At 34.6% G+C, this 15,882-nt stretch overlaps 2 protein-coding genes across 11 annotated transcripts; both read right to left on the reverse strand.

Moving 5' to 3' along the window:
- Positions 1–283: 283 nt before the first annotated feature.
- On the reverse strand, positions 284–11,330 carry LOC103985117 (SKP1-like protein 20). 7 transcript variants are annotated; one of them, XR_010492932.1, is made up of 10 exons: positions 11,182–11,330; positions 10,364–10,413; positions 9,759–9,986; positions 8,445–8,636; positions 8,260–8,370; positions 8,012–8,090; positions 5,609–5,715; positions 5,370–5,488; positions 2,953–3,149; positions 284–595 (listed from the first exon to the last, which is right to left on the reverse strand). XR_010492932.1 is itself a non-coding variant. In XM_065135520.1 (10 exons), the coding sequence occupies exons 1-9, from the start codon at positions 11,294–11,296 to the stop codon at positions 3,101–3,103; spliced, it is 1,044 nt and encodes a 347-aa protein (XP_064991592.1). In that variant the 5' UTR covers positions 11,297–11,330; the 3' UTR covers positions 284–595; positions 3,061–3,100. The 7 variants fall into 7 exon arrangements, 6 of the variants coding, with proteins under 6 accessions (XP_064991592.1, XP_009401024.2, XP_009401016.2 ...); XM_065135520.1 differs by having other exon boundaries at positions 3,061–3,149; positions 5,609–5,712; positions 9,759–9,983; XM_009402749.3 differs by having other exon boundaries at positions 3,061–3,149; positions 9,759–9,983.
- Positions 11,331–12,639: 1,309 nt separating this feature from the next.
- LOC103985109 (two pore potassium channel a) lies at positions 12,640–15,768 on the reverse strand. 4 transcript variants are annotated; one of them, XM_018823448.2, is made up of 4 exons: positions 15,640–15,768; positions 15,393–15,533; positions 12,995–13,937; positions 12,640–12,901 (listed from the first exon to the last, which is right to left on the reverse strand). In XM_018823448.2, exons 3-4 carry the CDS (start codon positions 13,894–13,896, stop codon positions 12,748–12,750), a joined length of 1,056 nt encoding a protein of 351 aa, XP_018678993.2. In that variant the 5' UTR covers positions 13,897–13,937; positions 15,393–15,533; positions 15,640–15,768; the 3' UTR covers positions 12,640–12,747. The 4 variants fall into 4 exon arrangements, with proteins under 4 accessions (XP_018678993.2, XP_064991682.1, XP_018678990.2 ...); XM_065135610.1 differs by adding an exon at positions 14,190–14,233 and having other exon boundaries at positions 15,393–15,724; XM_018823445.2 differs by adding an exon at positions 14,170–14,233 and having other exon boundaries at positions 15,393–15,724.
- Positions 15,769–15,882: the final 114 nt, after the last annotated feature.

Raw genomic sequence — 15,882 nt, forward strand, 5'->3', positions numbered from 1 at the left:
TAAGAATATAAATCAAGACTGTTAATTAAGATCCTTTTAAATTTAAGTTTAAAAAGTGAAATCAAATAGTAGATTAAAATGATAAAAGATATTTAAGGCATTTAAAAATTTAACACTTCTTTTATGGCTAACATATAAACATTGGTGAAATGAAAGCCAACATTATATATATATATATATATATATATATATATATATATATATATACATTTGGATTATTAGGTCTAAGTCAACGATATGATCTTAAGTTCCTATTTTGCCCTTCACATGTCCAGCACCAAAATAAACCACGCATCCCTCATGCTCGAACATTCAACGATGGAAATTAAACATCCCGAGATGCGGGTTTCTATTACAATTCTACAAGTCCACATGTTGTCGGCTATAATGATTTTCTCATTTCGGTAAATAGTCGAGCAACTTACAGGCATTATAACGCCAAGCTTAGCTCTTTTAAAGAGCGTCTGTTCACCTTCGACCACCACCACTGCCAAAGAGTTGCATGCAATGCACATTCTCACTGCATTCTCCAACCTCTTTTGGAGAAGAGCTGCTTCTACAATCCCGTTCTGCCTCAAATCAAATTGGTCCAGATCTGAAGGTAAAGAATCAGATAATATAAGAAGGTAAAGAAACGCATCAAAGTTCACAAGTAGATTTTTAAGATTTTCAAGAAAAAAATGAAGTTTACCCTAGAAATACATTTCTATCATGGCACAGACATGCATTCCAAGTATGTTTCACCATACTATCAGTCATACAACCACTTTTCCTCATTTTGCTAAATATAGAATTCTAGACAATTTACTCTCATTTTGCTAACTCCAATACAAGTGGTGCCTCAAACCTATGCTTCAATGCTGATACATTGTTTTCCTTATCTTTTAATTGGTATGAATTATGATTATTTTCATTGAGGACCCTATAGGAACAGTGCCTGATGTATACCATGAAGAGCCATCTATTAGTCCCCAACTCGGCAGCACAACAGCCTAGTAGGCTATAAAGAGAATATATTATTCAAAAGTACCTAAATATGTATATCCAATCAGAACCCAAACTGGACCCACATATTTGTAGGAAAGGCCTCTCTCTCTCTCTCTCTCTCTCTCTCTCTCTCTCTCTCTCTCTCTCTCTCTCTGAAGTTCATAATTGAAACAGCAACCATGGTAGGCTTACTAAAGCCCTGGCTTTCCTCTAAGTATTCATATTCTTTATTTCTCCATTCTCCTTATTGCTTAGTAACAAAATTGAAGTTCCAGGTGTCAAACTGGACAAGCATTCATACCATAATGTCCCTCAACAATCAAACTACCAGACAACCATATCTGCTCTAGTACAGAACCCAATAAGGTGATTTCAGCTTCTGCACCATGTCAAGGTAAGTGCCTTCTCTCATAAATATGGAAAGTTGCAATTTCTTAAGCATCCAGCATCCGTGATCCCAAGAGAAAGCTTGTTGCCTATAATTCCAGCATACTGACAGAACTTGCAAGATAGAGCTTCAAAAAGAAGCTCCAGGAGGCTTTAGTTTTGACTAGTTAAGTCCTCAACAATTCCAATAATGAGGGACATTAAAGTTAAATGAAAGCAATATTTTTACCAGATGGATGAGAAATACTAAAGAAGAATGTAAATGATCCCTCAAAGCAGCATACTTTAATTGTACACAGATAAAGCTTACCGGACATACTACTTGACATTTACTTGAAAAAATTACTGGTGCAGTTTCGCTTGGGAGTAGTTCTGGTTCGACTGCACTGTTGCATCTTGTTCTATAATGTTGATCATGATTTCATGTAATGCCTATGAAGAGTGTTTCAGGATGAATATTAACTATAGAATTATTCAGACATCCTAGAAATTCTGCGATATACAAACCTAAATTATGTTATGCACACCTATTGTATCCGCCACTCCACACCGCCAAGAATATATATATATATATATATATATATATATATATATATATATATATATATATGTGTGTGTGTGTATGTGTGTGTGTGTGTGTGTGTGTGTGTGTGTGTATACATATATATATACATATAATCTAAACAATACCTTGTACTTATTTTTGAGGCAACAATCCACTTAATAAATTAACATAATTGACCACATGTTTACCAGATTGGAGTTTTCAAACAAGTCAACAAGTTATAATCCACAAAATATTTTGGCAGAAAAAAAAAAGCCACCACCAAGTTACATTACATATTCTCTGAAAGCTCACAAAATTTTAGTGCAACTAACAATTCTATAATTTAAATAAAGAAAAGCGAAGAAAGAGAAATTTCAGCATGCATAGTGCATCCTCTTAGCATATTCTTATTTATGCTACAAAAAGTCACAATACTTTCATGATCTGGTTTTGATATTTCATCATCCACATAGGTGGTATTGATATTTCATCATCTAGAGTATTATAATACAAAAAGAATTTGTTGTCCAACGTAATTAAATTCACATACATCAACTTCCAAATATATCTAATACTCGTTCGGTCATTCCACATGTCATTCATGTCATACATCAACTTCCAACATCATCTTATGATGACGGTTAGTATTCTTTTAGGATAACTACCAAGAAGCTAACAGAGGAGTCAAAGTAATTTAAATACTTGGAAACCCACACATATTTAGCTGAAAAAGACGGAACCAGATGGAGATGTTTATCAAATAACATGAAGATTTCAACATAATTAACAAAACTCAAGCACAAGACACGATCTTTATCATAAAGTAGTCCATGGTGTTATAAAATATAGAACTTATTATTAGAAAATATAGAACTAAAATGTTTAACATTATTTAAAAACCTGGGGTTATAAAAAACACATGGTTTCCTTACCTAATTCAAAATGTTCTAAAAATATAAAAAAGAGGGAGACAAAATCAAAGATAATGAAATAGAAGAAACATGTTAATATATCTGGAAAGAACAGGTTACCTTTAGCATATTATTAAGTATTCCAACATGATACAATTTGAAGTACAAGTTATCCGGCATGACAACCTGATAAATAAAGAGAAACCAAAGTGGAAGCATAGGGCAGACCTCTGAATATCCAAGTCTGAAACTACTTGTCTTTCATGTACTAACGATAGTCGATTAAACGTAATCTCCTAGCAAACTCTGCAACTATCCTGCATCAATGGATAATAAAGCATGCCAAGTTACAGATAATAATACTACATCCTAGAAACAAGTTTGTTAAAGGAACACAAATTCTCAAAGTTGTAAATGAATGAGATAGAATCTAGATCTATTATGAATTCTGATGATAACTCATATTCTCAGTCTGTAAGTGCACGTGGTCTGTGGATATATGCATATGTCAAAGGTTAAGTTTCATGGAGTGCATCCAGCTAGTTAACTGTTTTCTGAGAAGAGCAGTCCATTGTTTTTTGCATGTACTTGCAATTTCTTGTGGATTACTAAATAACAACACTTCTTTACGTAAAGATGTTTTCATTGTTCTTTTAGTTTGTTTCCTTCGATTACCTGAATAATCTCCACAATATGACTCAAGCTGCTTTTGTTGAACACTCAACAATGTTTGTATATCATAAGTATACAATCCTTGTGTGCTTCTTTCTTCATGGTACCTTTTTCATGTACTTTTTTCACACACTTAGTATCACAGAATAACAACAACAATAAGTCACAATTCCCCAACTATTTGGGTTGGGACTTCTTTCCACCACTAAAAGTGTAATAACATATAGTACATCACAAATTAGTCAAATTCCTAAGAAAGTGTAAAAGTAAAACAAATTTTGAATAAATACTATTTTTGCAGACTCTAGACTCTTAAGAGTTTTGAGAATCAACATCAAACAACAGTGGATACAAAGACGAAAAAATCAAAAGCATCTGAAGTATTACAACAGTTTAGGTACAAACTAGAAGGCATAGGAATCTAACAGGAACTAATAAAGACTTGATAGGTACATGTAAATGTTTATGATATATTCACAATTTTAAAACATGTACAGATTTTTAAAGGGGACTCCATGGTAACATTGGAAGGAACAATGAAAATTTACACATGGAGTCCATTGGAATGGTTAAAAATAAATAGGTGCAACAACTATAAATTTTGTTACTTTTATCTTACCGTCACTACTGCATACCTGAAAAGGAGATGTGTAAGTTAATTCTATTTGAGTGTAATAAATTTTAATTAAATTTATTATTCTCTAGGCAGATGAATAGAATATTCACATAGTTGTGACGTATATGAATGCAACTTCAGTAAACATTAATGTTATTCAATGTGTATAAAAAAATTAATAATGAACATTTAAAGTCTATATTTGATAGTAGCAAAATATAAAGATGATACAAAACCTTAATAATAGAAAAGGGAAGAAACATGAAACTCAAGATCAGTAATGTAATGGCCAATAAAAGACTGTGGAAGGAGGTCTGGGATAATTTAGAGATATTGATTTGATGGGGAGAAGAAAGGTTGGCAATGAAGCAATGAGATCAATAAAGCAGTTAACAAAAAGAGAGCAAGGCTATGAAGCAGTTAAAACGCTATTAGTAAAAAGGTATAACTTTCATAGCCAAATGGACATAAAAATTGAGGGGAAAAAGCAAAACAAACCTTCTGAAGTGAGAAGAGTGGGGATACAGTTAATACAAGAAGAATACAAAATAGGTGAAATTTTTTAATCATATATAATATGAATAATAAAGTGATGGACCTACTAATAATCAGTATAATGAAGATCAAACATATAGTAAATTATCACAGAGTTACAGAATAAATATAAGAATAGAAATTATAGCCTCACAAATGAAAATATGCTGAGGTTCACAATGTCTCGGAAAACTGACGGAGTTTACAGATGGTATGCCAATAAGATATGGGTCTATTCGGAAGGTAAAGAAGGATTGATATGTTTAACTAGCTTATGTAAATAAACCTTTAGAACTAAGAAAAAGCAATATCAACGTAGAAACAAAACTTTTGTGATAAATTATATCTTTCCACACAAGATTTGTTGGTCAGGTACCAACCAACATATGGTACTTTCCAAGAAAAGTTTCCCAATTTTACCAGTCCAGACCAAACCGTTGTGTCAACTTAACCTTGTCATGACAGACCTCACACCAATACTCCACCAAAATAGAAGGTGACAGCTAGAATAAAACAGTACTGGTATTTATAGCAGCAACTACATAATTCAATTATTAGCTACTGGAGAGCATTAGTTTTTAATCTGTAAACAAAGGAGATAATCATTTTGATATAAGTTGCAAAATTTTCTACTTAACTAGAATTGAAGTTTCAGCAAGAAACAAATAAGCAATAAGAAATCATTAAATTATGCACACATTTGAAGATATCTCACCTGTCATTTTCTCTCATCTTTTCTTGATCCAAATCATCATCGAACTCAGTTTCTGTACAGGAAAAATCTTCAGCACCATCATCTGAAGTTCTCATAGGAGGAAGAACAACACCAACTTCCTGCAATAATGTAAACAAAGTAGCTGTTTACTAGAAATACAAAACAAATATTAATTACACTGCAGCTGGGAGATGTGGCTATCACAAATTCTTCAGAGGATAAATGATGATGTTACTAACCTTTACATCTGGACAATTTAGATAATTTACGGAAGAACTCTGTGCTTTATTCTTTCTTTTTTTACTCTTCCTTTTACATTTAGATGCTCTTACACATTTCAAATCTGCTGAAAAACACGATACAACACATAAAAACTAATGATAACCGTTTCCACATACTGTTGAAAAATGGAAAGTGGCACTTGACGTAAGTCCTATACACATGCTAAAAACTCAAAAATTTCCAGCAATGTGCACACACACAGTAATGATCAACAGGGTTTAGTTTAGAATAAAAAATTCAACCTGAAACCTAGACGAAATTAACTCCTTGGAAGCAACATCAGTCAAAGAAACTTCAACATTACAGTGTGACCAGTACAAGTAAACATTAACATGATGATATATGCCAGTTTAACAGTAGAATAAGATATCCTACAGCAAAACAACAAAGAAATGAAGAACTAATCATTGAACTAAGCAAGCCATAAAATTGCAGTCCAGCTAGAAACTTTAATCACAGTTCAATCAGTAGAATGTCTTGCCGTTCTTATTAGGTAAATAAGTTTTTCAACCATCCATTTCTACCACATATTTAACATAAATGCTCCTTCATTAACAAGCCAATAGTCAAAATACTTAGGGAATCTATCCTCAAGAAAAAAAAGGGTAGATCTATACGAAGTAGGATGTTATAGCCAACCATTTCACATTAACAAGAGAAAATAGACGACATGAATGAAAACATGGTGTCCCCTAGCTTCCTTAATGTTCTTTCCCTTCTTATCTTTTCTTTTAACTGTTTCTACTTTCCTTCTCTCCCTTTTCCAATTTTATCTATCATCTTTTTGTATAAAAGGATAATCAATTCACATTTCTCCCAAAAGAAAGTATAGGAGGTACCACAAAGTTGATAAATAATTTCCATGTTTCTTGAACCTTAAACCCAAATCATAATGAAGCAACCTCGCTGCAGCAACCCAAGCCAGCCTTATTTAAAATTTCTTTACTCTGGAGTCTGGAAAGAAATCTAATTGCACAGCACCTAAAATGCACCAAAGCCTGCCTTATTTAAAATTTCTTTGCTCTGGAGTCTGGAAAGAGATCTAGTTGCACAGCACCTTAAAATGCACCAAATACAATGCTTCTTTCCTTCGGAGGGAGCATGACACTCTCATATCCAAGAATGAATAACCACTGACATAAGCCAATAAATTGATGAACAATCTTTTGTAAATAAGCATATATAAGAATCACTAACCCTTCCTATTAATTTTTGTATCTATACTGTTCAGAACTTATATGGTTTCCTTGGTGAATAATATGGTGACCATTGTTATATATGCAGAGAAACTGCCATTAAGTGTAGTAGTAAACAAGTTGCAACTGAAAAATGTCTTATCAATCAAGAACAAGCCACCTATAAGGGCCAGCTACCATGAACAGAACCAGCCACCTTGGTGGCTAGCCAAGCAAGATTTATGGTCAGCCACCCAAGGCCCAGATCTGGCATTTCTGAGACAACTGGGCACAATGTAATATCTTCGTATAGGAAAAAAAAATCTTAGCATAAATGATGCACAGTTTTCTCCTCAACCAAAGATCTTATATAAGCCGTCTAGAACATTGGAGGAACAACAGGTTGACCCAGCGCACAAGGCTTCTGACAATGTAGGTCTAGGGAGAGAACATAAACATCCTTAACCCTATAAGTAAAGATGTTGTTTACATTACTTAAATCCTGTCACCAAATCACAAATGAGAAATCTTATCACGGCACCAGAGTTTGAGTACCATCTAGAAAATTGAAGGAACTATACTAGAAGAGACAAGCAAGGAAGCAATTCATATTGACCTTGCTAAGTTTTTGTTTGCTTTGCACCTTGCTCAAAGCATTTCAAATTTGTTTAGATGAGGTTGAGAGATAAGAGACTCATGCAGAGGCAACTTTAGGAGAAGGGTTACATCACAAACCCGCTTTCTCAAGGTCAGCAGGTCAGGTTGATTCAAGATCTGCTGAGCCAGTGACATACACAGATATACTGCTTATATGCATTGAAGAATGTCAGAAGTATAGAGGCCTATACAATTTGTCAATACACATTATGATAAACCAAAAAAGAAATTAGATCATATTAGCCTTTCAAACACATTAAAATAAAACAGAAAAGAAAATCTTTGAATGTTAAACTTTCACAAAAAAACATATTATCCGATTGAAAGTTTAAAACAATAAAACTGAAATCTTGTACTTCATCAGGCCAATTCAACAATCTATTGAAAAATCAAAGTACTGAAATCTGCTGTACAGTTAAAAGAGAGTCAATAGGTGGTGAAGGCAAGAAACAAAACAGATATGAAAAATTTTGAGTTAGTGTGAAGATAAGTCTAAATCTAGGAGGCCAAAAAAACTGCTCACGGTACCTTCATCTTTCCCATTAATAAGTTCCAGAAGCTCCTCGACCGTACGCTTATCCTCCTGTTTCTTTTCAAGTTCCACATTCTGCAATGGCATGTATCGTTTAAATAGGTTGATTTTAAGACAAAATAAATTTTTATCATCAAGAAAGAAAAAACATAGTTGACACTGTTAATTGACCTTTTAGAGATGCATTTAAATTTACAAAATATAACAGCTGAAGTCATAAAAGTATTCAACAGAATGCAATTACCTTTAATTCCTTTTGTTCCTTCATGTTTTTCCTTTTTCTAGCAAGATGTTGATTTAATAACCGGATGTAAAGATTATTTGTTGGATTTCTCAGTGGCTCCAATTTCTCCTCCTAAAATAGGACACAGGTGAGTTATTTTTACATCAAATTTCAAATACAAAGTAGTTGCCTGAAATCATATGTACCTCAGTGAGATCATCAGGAACACGAAAAATTTCACGTATCTCATCATTACTACTTCCTTCTATTATACGAGCAATTGCTCGACTAATAAGATCCACCAAAGGGCTTAACTCGAGACTGTGAGCTGCTGATATCAACTCCACTAATCGATCAGTATCAGTTTTCATAAATTTTTCATCAAAGGATTTCCGTTCCTGAGAAACAACAAACAAGTTACTAAAACAGAAGTCAAAAGTGATGATACCAGTATGGAATTCAACTTAAAATTTCAGAATCCCATAGCAGGTCAAACGCAACTAAAATATAAATTTGTGAGTCATTTTTATGATCAAGATGAAACCTCCTACCCCATCAAGCATCCCGCAATATGCACCATACCATGAAGTCCATGTTGCATATCAAATGCATACGTTCATGAACATCCTTTCCAACCTAACAGTTACAACTTTTAATTAATTCATGATTATAAAGGTGAGAATTAAAATACGTTGGTTAAGGCTCACGTTTTAATATTTGGCTTCTGAACACTTTAATAAATCCATTGGTCGGTAAACTTTGCATTTAAGAAAATAATGATATATTGGAAGTTCATTTTCTTTCAAGTCCAAGTCAAGGATTGTTAGAATAGGTATAAGATTTAGGAACAATTAAATAGATGCACCTAAAATTTGAGATCAATCAACACGAATTCATGACTATGACATGCTACGGGCTGAAATGAGTCTGAAATAACTAAACAACAAATATTGCATAAAAGAATGAAAGAACAAATGAAAGTCACAAACCAAAAATCTCATGTGCACTGTGTTCACTAAACCTAGCTTCATCTCATTTGGTGACTCAGAATGTCATGCAATGCAGTGATTTCAATAGGTGCTCGCCTAGGTACTCGGGCGAGGTGAGGCCCGAGCGCCTCGCTTCATTTCCAGACGACGCGCTTTATATAATATAATTAATATAATATTATTATATTTATTAATTATATTATATATTTTTTATATTTTAGAGTCTCGCTTCGCTCGGGTGAGCGCCTAAAGCCTCGAGCGTTTTTGGACCTTGGCGCCTAGCGCTTTTTAAATCACTGATGCAATGACAATGATGCAGATACCAGTAAGTAGAATGCATTAAATGAGTGGAACATAGGTCACACAACATGACATAGTTTAAGACTTGATCCAAACTGAATCTTAAAAATAGAATTTAAACAAAGCTAGATCTCTAGCTCATTAATTCTGATTCTACGGTTGGCAGCAATATCAACATTCTTCAACAAAGCTAAATGTAAAAAAACATAACAACAACAAAATGCTTCAAACCTTATCTGAATGACCTGGAACTTGGTGAAATCGGCAGTAATGAAGTATCGAACTCAATATGGCTGGACTGACTTGCTCTGGTAGAGGGATGGGATTATTCTTACAGGAACCCAACCCAGTCCGAAGCATCTCTCGATGAATCAAAGGACAAACTGTTACAAATTCCCCTTCAACTTGTTGTATCAACCCATCATTTGTTTGGATCCACACATAGGAACTTTTGGCCTGCTGGAGTATAGTGAAACAAATGTACTTCTTCTGTATTTACCACTAAGAGACATCCCTAGATGCTTCCAATTATTGCAAAGGTAATGAAAATCAATGACCATTAACAATGAAATGTCTACTAAAAATTTCATAATTGACAAACATACTCAACTGATTTTAAATTCATGACAACATTCATGCAGGAAACCCAAACAAAAACAAAGTAGATGAGAGATCTTGGTTACAAAAGGAGAGGAAGAACTGAGCCTACACATTTTAATGACAAGGCTCCATCAACAACAAATATTCTCTTGAAAACAAATATGCTACATTTTCATACATGATTCGATGACCCAAGAACAACAAAAGTTTAACTGGAAAGAAAGTACTGGGCCTACCTGAGTTTTGTTGAGTGCAATTTCATTTCCTGACATCTTATTTTGAGGCCCTATACAGAAGGAAAGAGTGAAAAATTAAATCATAATATCAAGAAATCAAGGTAAAACAGTCTACAATTATCAAAAAGACACCATATGACATGATAGCAACGAAGATAAACTCTAGAAGTTGAGAGATTTTCATTTTGGTAAGGTTTTAATTGCATAATCAAAATGCAACTGTACATTTAAATATGATCACTTTTTTTAAAAAAATAAAAAATAAAATGAAGAAAGTGGGTTCTAAATCGAGTGCCTGCCTAAATTATTGATGAAATGACCTGACAACTTTATAATGCTAATTTCATATCTAAACTTATTAAAAATAATGCTGGTGATAATGGAAGAAGTAATTCCTTTATAATGCATCAGAAACAAAAAGAAGAATATAAAGGTTATCTTCGTATAAGTCCCGCCATTGTTGCGGGACGAACATACCTAGAAAACCAGACATATTTCCATCTCAAGAAACGAAACCACAAAATGATTGCATACGGAGAATTGCGCGATAAGAGGTGGCGAGCAACATCAGTAGGAGCACTACTACTAAATCGCTCCGGCGAATTTTAAGTGACGGCAAAAAGCCTATCTCCACTTGCCCTCTATCCAAGACCTGTGACCTTTAGGATGGCCCAAGACGAGAACACGAGAAACCCAGAGAGAGGACACCGAGACCACGCGCCGATCCAGGAAACATCGAGACAGTGTGGCCTCCCTCGTCCATTCCCCGCGACGAATGGAAAGGGAGGGGACGACGAATGGCGGGACGGCGAAAGTACCTGATGGACGAATTTGGAGGCGGATCGACAAGCTAGGGTTCTTGGCGGCGAGCGACTGGGGAGAACGACCGAGAAAGGTGAGCAGATATGGGAACGGGCGGGATAGGTTTAACATTCACAGAGCTGTCTGACGTGGTCTCGAAGGCAAACAAAACTCCTCCCTCTCTCTCTCTCTCTCTCTATATATATATATATATATATATATATATATATATATATATATATATATTTGCTAGTTTAAATCTAGAAGGTTCTACATATTTATCCTTTTAATTTCATGTATATCTTAACTTATCATTTTCTAGACTTAAATTTTGAGGGACATATATGAAAAATAATTAATATTAATTAGTTTTTTAATATCATTGTATGTTAATGATCAATTAACTATGGTAACATACATGTATATTATAAAATTTACATATATATTTAATAATGTCGTATTTAATTTGACGTTGTTTGGAGGAGAATCAAAACTAATAAAGGTGAAACCTTTTTGATCCATCGTGAGAGGACAAAATAAAGCAGGCGCATTGGAAACTAAATAATTTCTAACTTTGATAAGATCATATTTAGTCTCATATTAATTTAAGAGTTTGAAGTGAGTGCAATCACAGTAGCAAAAGCTAATATTATCCTATATAGCAGTTCGAGTTATATTCTCCTATAGAAAGAAATGAATTAAGTTTGACTTTAAGTTTAAGTCGAGTATTAAATCTAAAAGAATTTAAAATAGTGGCAATTAGTAAATTTAAATTTAGAAACTTAAATTTAAAAGGGTGAATATGAAGATTAGTTTATAGATATACATCAAACCATAGGTTCAATATAGAAAATGTAAAAAATATAAGCTAAAAAATAAAATTCAAAAATTTATAAAAAAAAATATATAGTTGTGAAATCTCTTTTTATTATAGAATAAATTCATAAAAAATGATGGTAAAGTTACAATCATGACAAGACTTCTTGCCTCAAGCTACAATCATGGAACAGGAACCCATCAGTATCAAGTACATTTATCCTTGGACATCGAACTTGGAAGGGGGAAATCATTGCCAATTGAATCTTTGATGTTGTGTTTGCAAACTGGCAGTTAACTGGTCAAAGTAGCTAGAAGTTGATCACAGACAAGCACTCTTATAAATATATCTTGTTGCTACTAAAAGCTTGTACTTTGTGATCAACTTAGCGTTGGGAAGCAAGTAATTTTTAGCAGATATGACACCAATTTAATATATCCTCCTAGTTTCTCTTCTTTCAGATCCAACAGTAACATCACAAGTTCATTATGTTTCAACAACCCTCAAGGTTCTATTGATGAAGATAACAGGAGAAGTCGTAATGTCTCATATTTGATGCTGATTACATGGATCTTTTCCAATCAGAAAAAGATCAACTGATTCTAATTCGATGTAGTTAACAAAATATGTGACGAAACCGACTGCAAGTCACAAAATCGACAAACTAGAATATTGACAAAATTAACTTGAGAGAAGCATTTATTAACATAAACTTAACAACCAATAGATACATCTGAAAGAAGTATGGTGTTAACCATAAGCTTCTCTACTGATTAGACCGAGCAAGAACCAGATCAGCTGCTGATAGTGTACCGGACTGATCAATGTCGAGATCCTCGAATTCCTCCATCACAAGTGCGATATCCTCTTCGCTGATCTTCCCCATCTCTTTCAGCTTATAAATTATGAACTCTGCAGCACTGTGAATAACAGAAAAAATAGGTATTAGTATTCAAAATCGTAAACAGACTTCATCGAGAGAAATTTAGATGGTTAGGGGTGGAATTACTTACCCCACAACACCATCATCATCAAGATCTGCTGCTTCAAGGTCCACAAATGTCATTCTCCTAGTAAGGACCCATTTAGCCAGTAATTTCTGTCGGTGTTCTGCGTTTAACTCAGCAAGGTATAGAAAGAACTGAGCTACACAAACAGTGCTAGTTACGATCCAGAAAATAGCAAATGCACGACCTCCTCCAGTTGAGAAGCTCTTGTCTCCATATCCTAATGTGGTTATAGTAGAACAAACACAATAAAAGGCATCGACAAATTCTATTTTCTCGACCTTCCATAGAAACACAGTCCCGATGGTAATTAGCAATACAAGAATCACTGCAGTTGTATAGAATTTATATTTTACTTTGTTAGTCTCAATCTGTTTCAACATATGTGCCTCCCCTCCCTTGCAACGCATATGTAATGCTTTATATAACAACATTTCCTGCTTTTCAACAAGATAATCAGCTGCTCTACTTAACAACATACCTACTATTGCCATGCCAGTAAACACAAAAACAGATGCTAGAAGTTTTGTGGTGACACTATTTGGAACCAGATCTCCATAACCAACGGTGGTCATTGTTACGATGGAGAAGTATATAGCATCAAGAACACCATTTGTTTTCTTGCCAGCAAGTTGATCCTTTACAAGATAAAAGCAAGCAGCCCCTGCTCCTAGGTAGATAACCAAGTAGAGAACTACTTGCTTAAGGCTTGGACGAAAATAGATGGAATTCAACTTTGAATCAGGAAGTGTGCCACCAACTTCAGTCGGACCCAATAGGATGTCGACAGATGGGGCACTTTTACTACGGAGGAACCTTTTTCTCTTGGTTGTGGTATTCTTCTGGGGATATTTAGGAGGATCTACTAACCCTGAGAGCAACGGCCGTTTTGCAGACTCGTTAGCCATTAACTGTCTAAATAATAATACGATCTCTACTTTACAAGTACCTGCAGTAGAAAATAACTACCAAAGAGTCATGAATTGTAATTCCTTAATGTTAGAATATGAGACTACATATCTATGTTTTGATCATAAAATTGACCGATAGTTGTATGTTTTGACAATGAAATGTCTATTTCATCAATTCTAACATGAAAAACAAGTTATCTTGACAAAATAACAGATCAGAAGGACTCAGAACAAACAAAAACAATAAAAGAAAAAGAAAGTATCCAATACCATTAATTATGTTTCTTCACCTTATGAAGATAGGAAACCATGGGAAAGCAACCAGAGAGTTACCCTACAACATTAACAAGTAGCTTTTTCTTAACAACATTATCTTACGAATTCAGATTAAGATGTAAACAACATTGAATGTTAAAAAGAAGGGAAAAAAAATGATCCCTGAAAATCAAAAAATATCTTAACTACGAAAAGGGACCTGATGGCTAACACACAGTTGAAGTCACTCGAACATAAGAAGCCCAAAGATACAGTAAAACAGAGGTCTCCATGCACCTCAGACATATACATTCAATAAACAAAAATAAAAACCTTAAGACTGTCTTTTATTTTACTGATATGAGGGTTGAAAATTTGATGATAGACCAAAATATGCTGCAAGCTAGGACTCAAAGAGAAAATGGCAAGCCAAAGGAGTACAGATGTACCCATCATGTTTCAGGTACCAGATCTCCCACACAACTAAAAAAAGCATTTTCAGATGCTCATGCCCATGTGTAGGCATCTGCACTCATAATGCAGTCAATTCTTGACATGAAGTGGTGCATGATAAGCATAGTCATCATAAAATTCTGTATGCATCAATGCCAGGCCTTCAAGAAAAAATCTTTCAAGGCAGATTTCAGGATAACCATAGCCACGGTATATTTGTATCCGTCAACGGCATGTACAAAAGAAAAACAACAAAAAGTATATCTTCCTTACAGAAAATTTCAGAAGAATCATAGCCATGACAAAATTTTGTATGCATCAATATTAGGCCAAAAGAAAAACAAAAAAACATATATACGTCCCTTAAAGTAAATCTCAGGATATGCATAATCATAATAAAATTCTGTATGCATCAACACCGGGCCAAAAGGAAAAAAAAAAAATCATTAAGCCAGATTACATGATAACCATCATAGTCACGGTATAATTTCGTATGCATCACCAGGAAAATAAATAAATACAAACAAAAAAGAATCCTTGAAGCAATTTCAGGAGAAGCATTGTCATGAAAATTCTGTCAGCATCAATGCTAGCCAAAAAAGGAAGAAAAAAGACTTCATTAAAGCAAGTTATAAGATATGCGAAGTCATGATAAAATTCTGTATACATAAATTCCATGCAACAGAAAAAACCCCTCATCAAATCAAATTCCAGGATAAGCATAGAAATTCTAAAATTCTGTATGCGTCGATCCCAGGCAAAAAAGGGAAACAAAAAAAGATTACCTTCCTCAAAGCAAACCCGTAGGGTTCTAGCGTAAAGGCATCAAGTAGATCTTCCACCTCCGAATTCTGTCTCAATGGCCAAAAGGACCAAACTTTATCGGTCCTCCAGCTCCGACTTCCGCCTCAAAACCCTCCAACCTCCTTCCCAAAGGCAGTCAGCAACACACACAGGATTGGGTTCCGTAATCACGAAAGATTTCCGACCAAGAACTGGATCTCTAGGGACGAAGGATGATAACGGGTTTACCTCGCTGGATTACGCTGTGGACCTCCGCATCGATCGAATACGATACCGACCACGGATGGGCTTCCGACGGATTCCGAGATTATAAATGACAGGAGGGCACGTCCGTCGAAACCATACGAAGGCCGGGACGGGGGGGTGGGGGGTGTCGGCCACGTGGCGTGAGATCTGTTCCCCATTTGACTTGCCATGTCTCTCTCATCGATGCCGGACACCATGGTCATGTATTAATGCCACATGTATATA

Source organism: Musa acuminata, chromosome BXJ3-1, assembly GCF_036884655.1.
Source record: "Musa acuminata AAA Group cultivar baxijiao chromosome BXJ3-1, Cavendish_Baxijiao_AAA, whole genome shotgun sequence".
In the NCBI taxonomy this organism is placed as follows: Eukaryota; Viridiplantae; Streptophyta; class Magnoliopsida; order Zingiberales; family Musaceae; genus Musa; species Musa acuminata.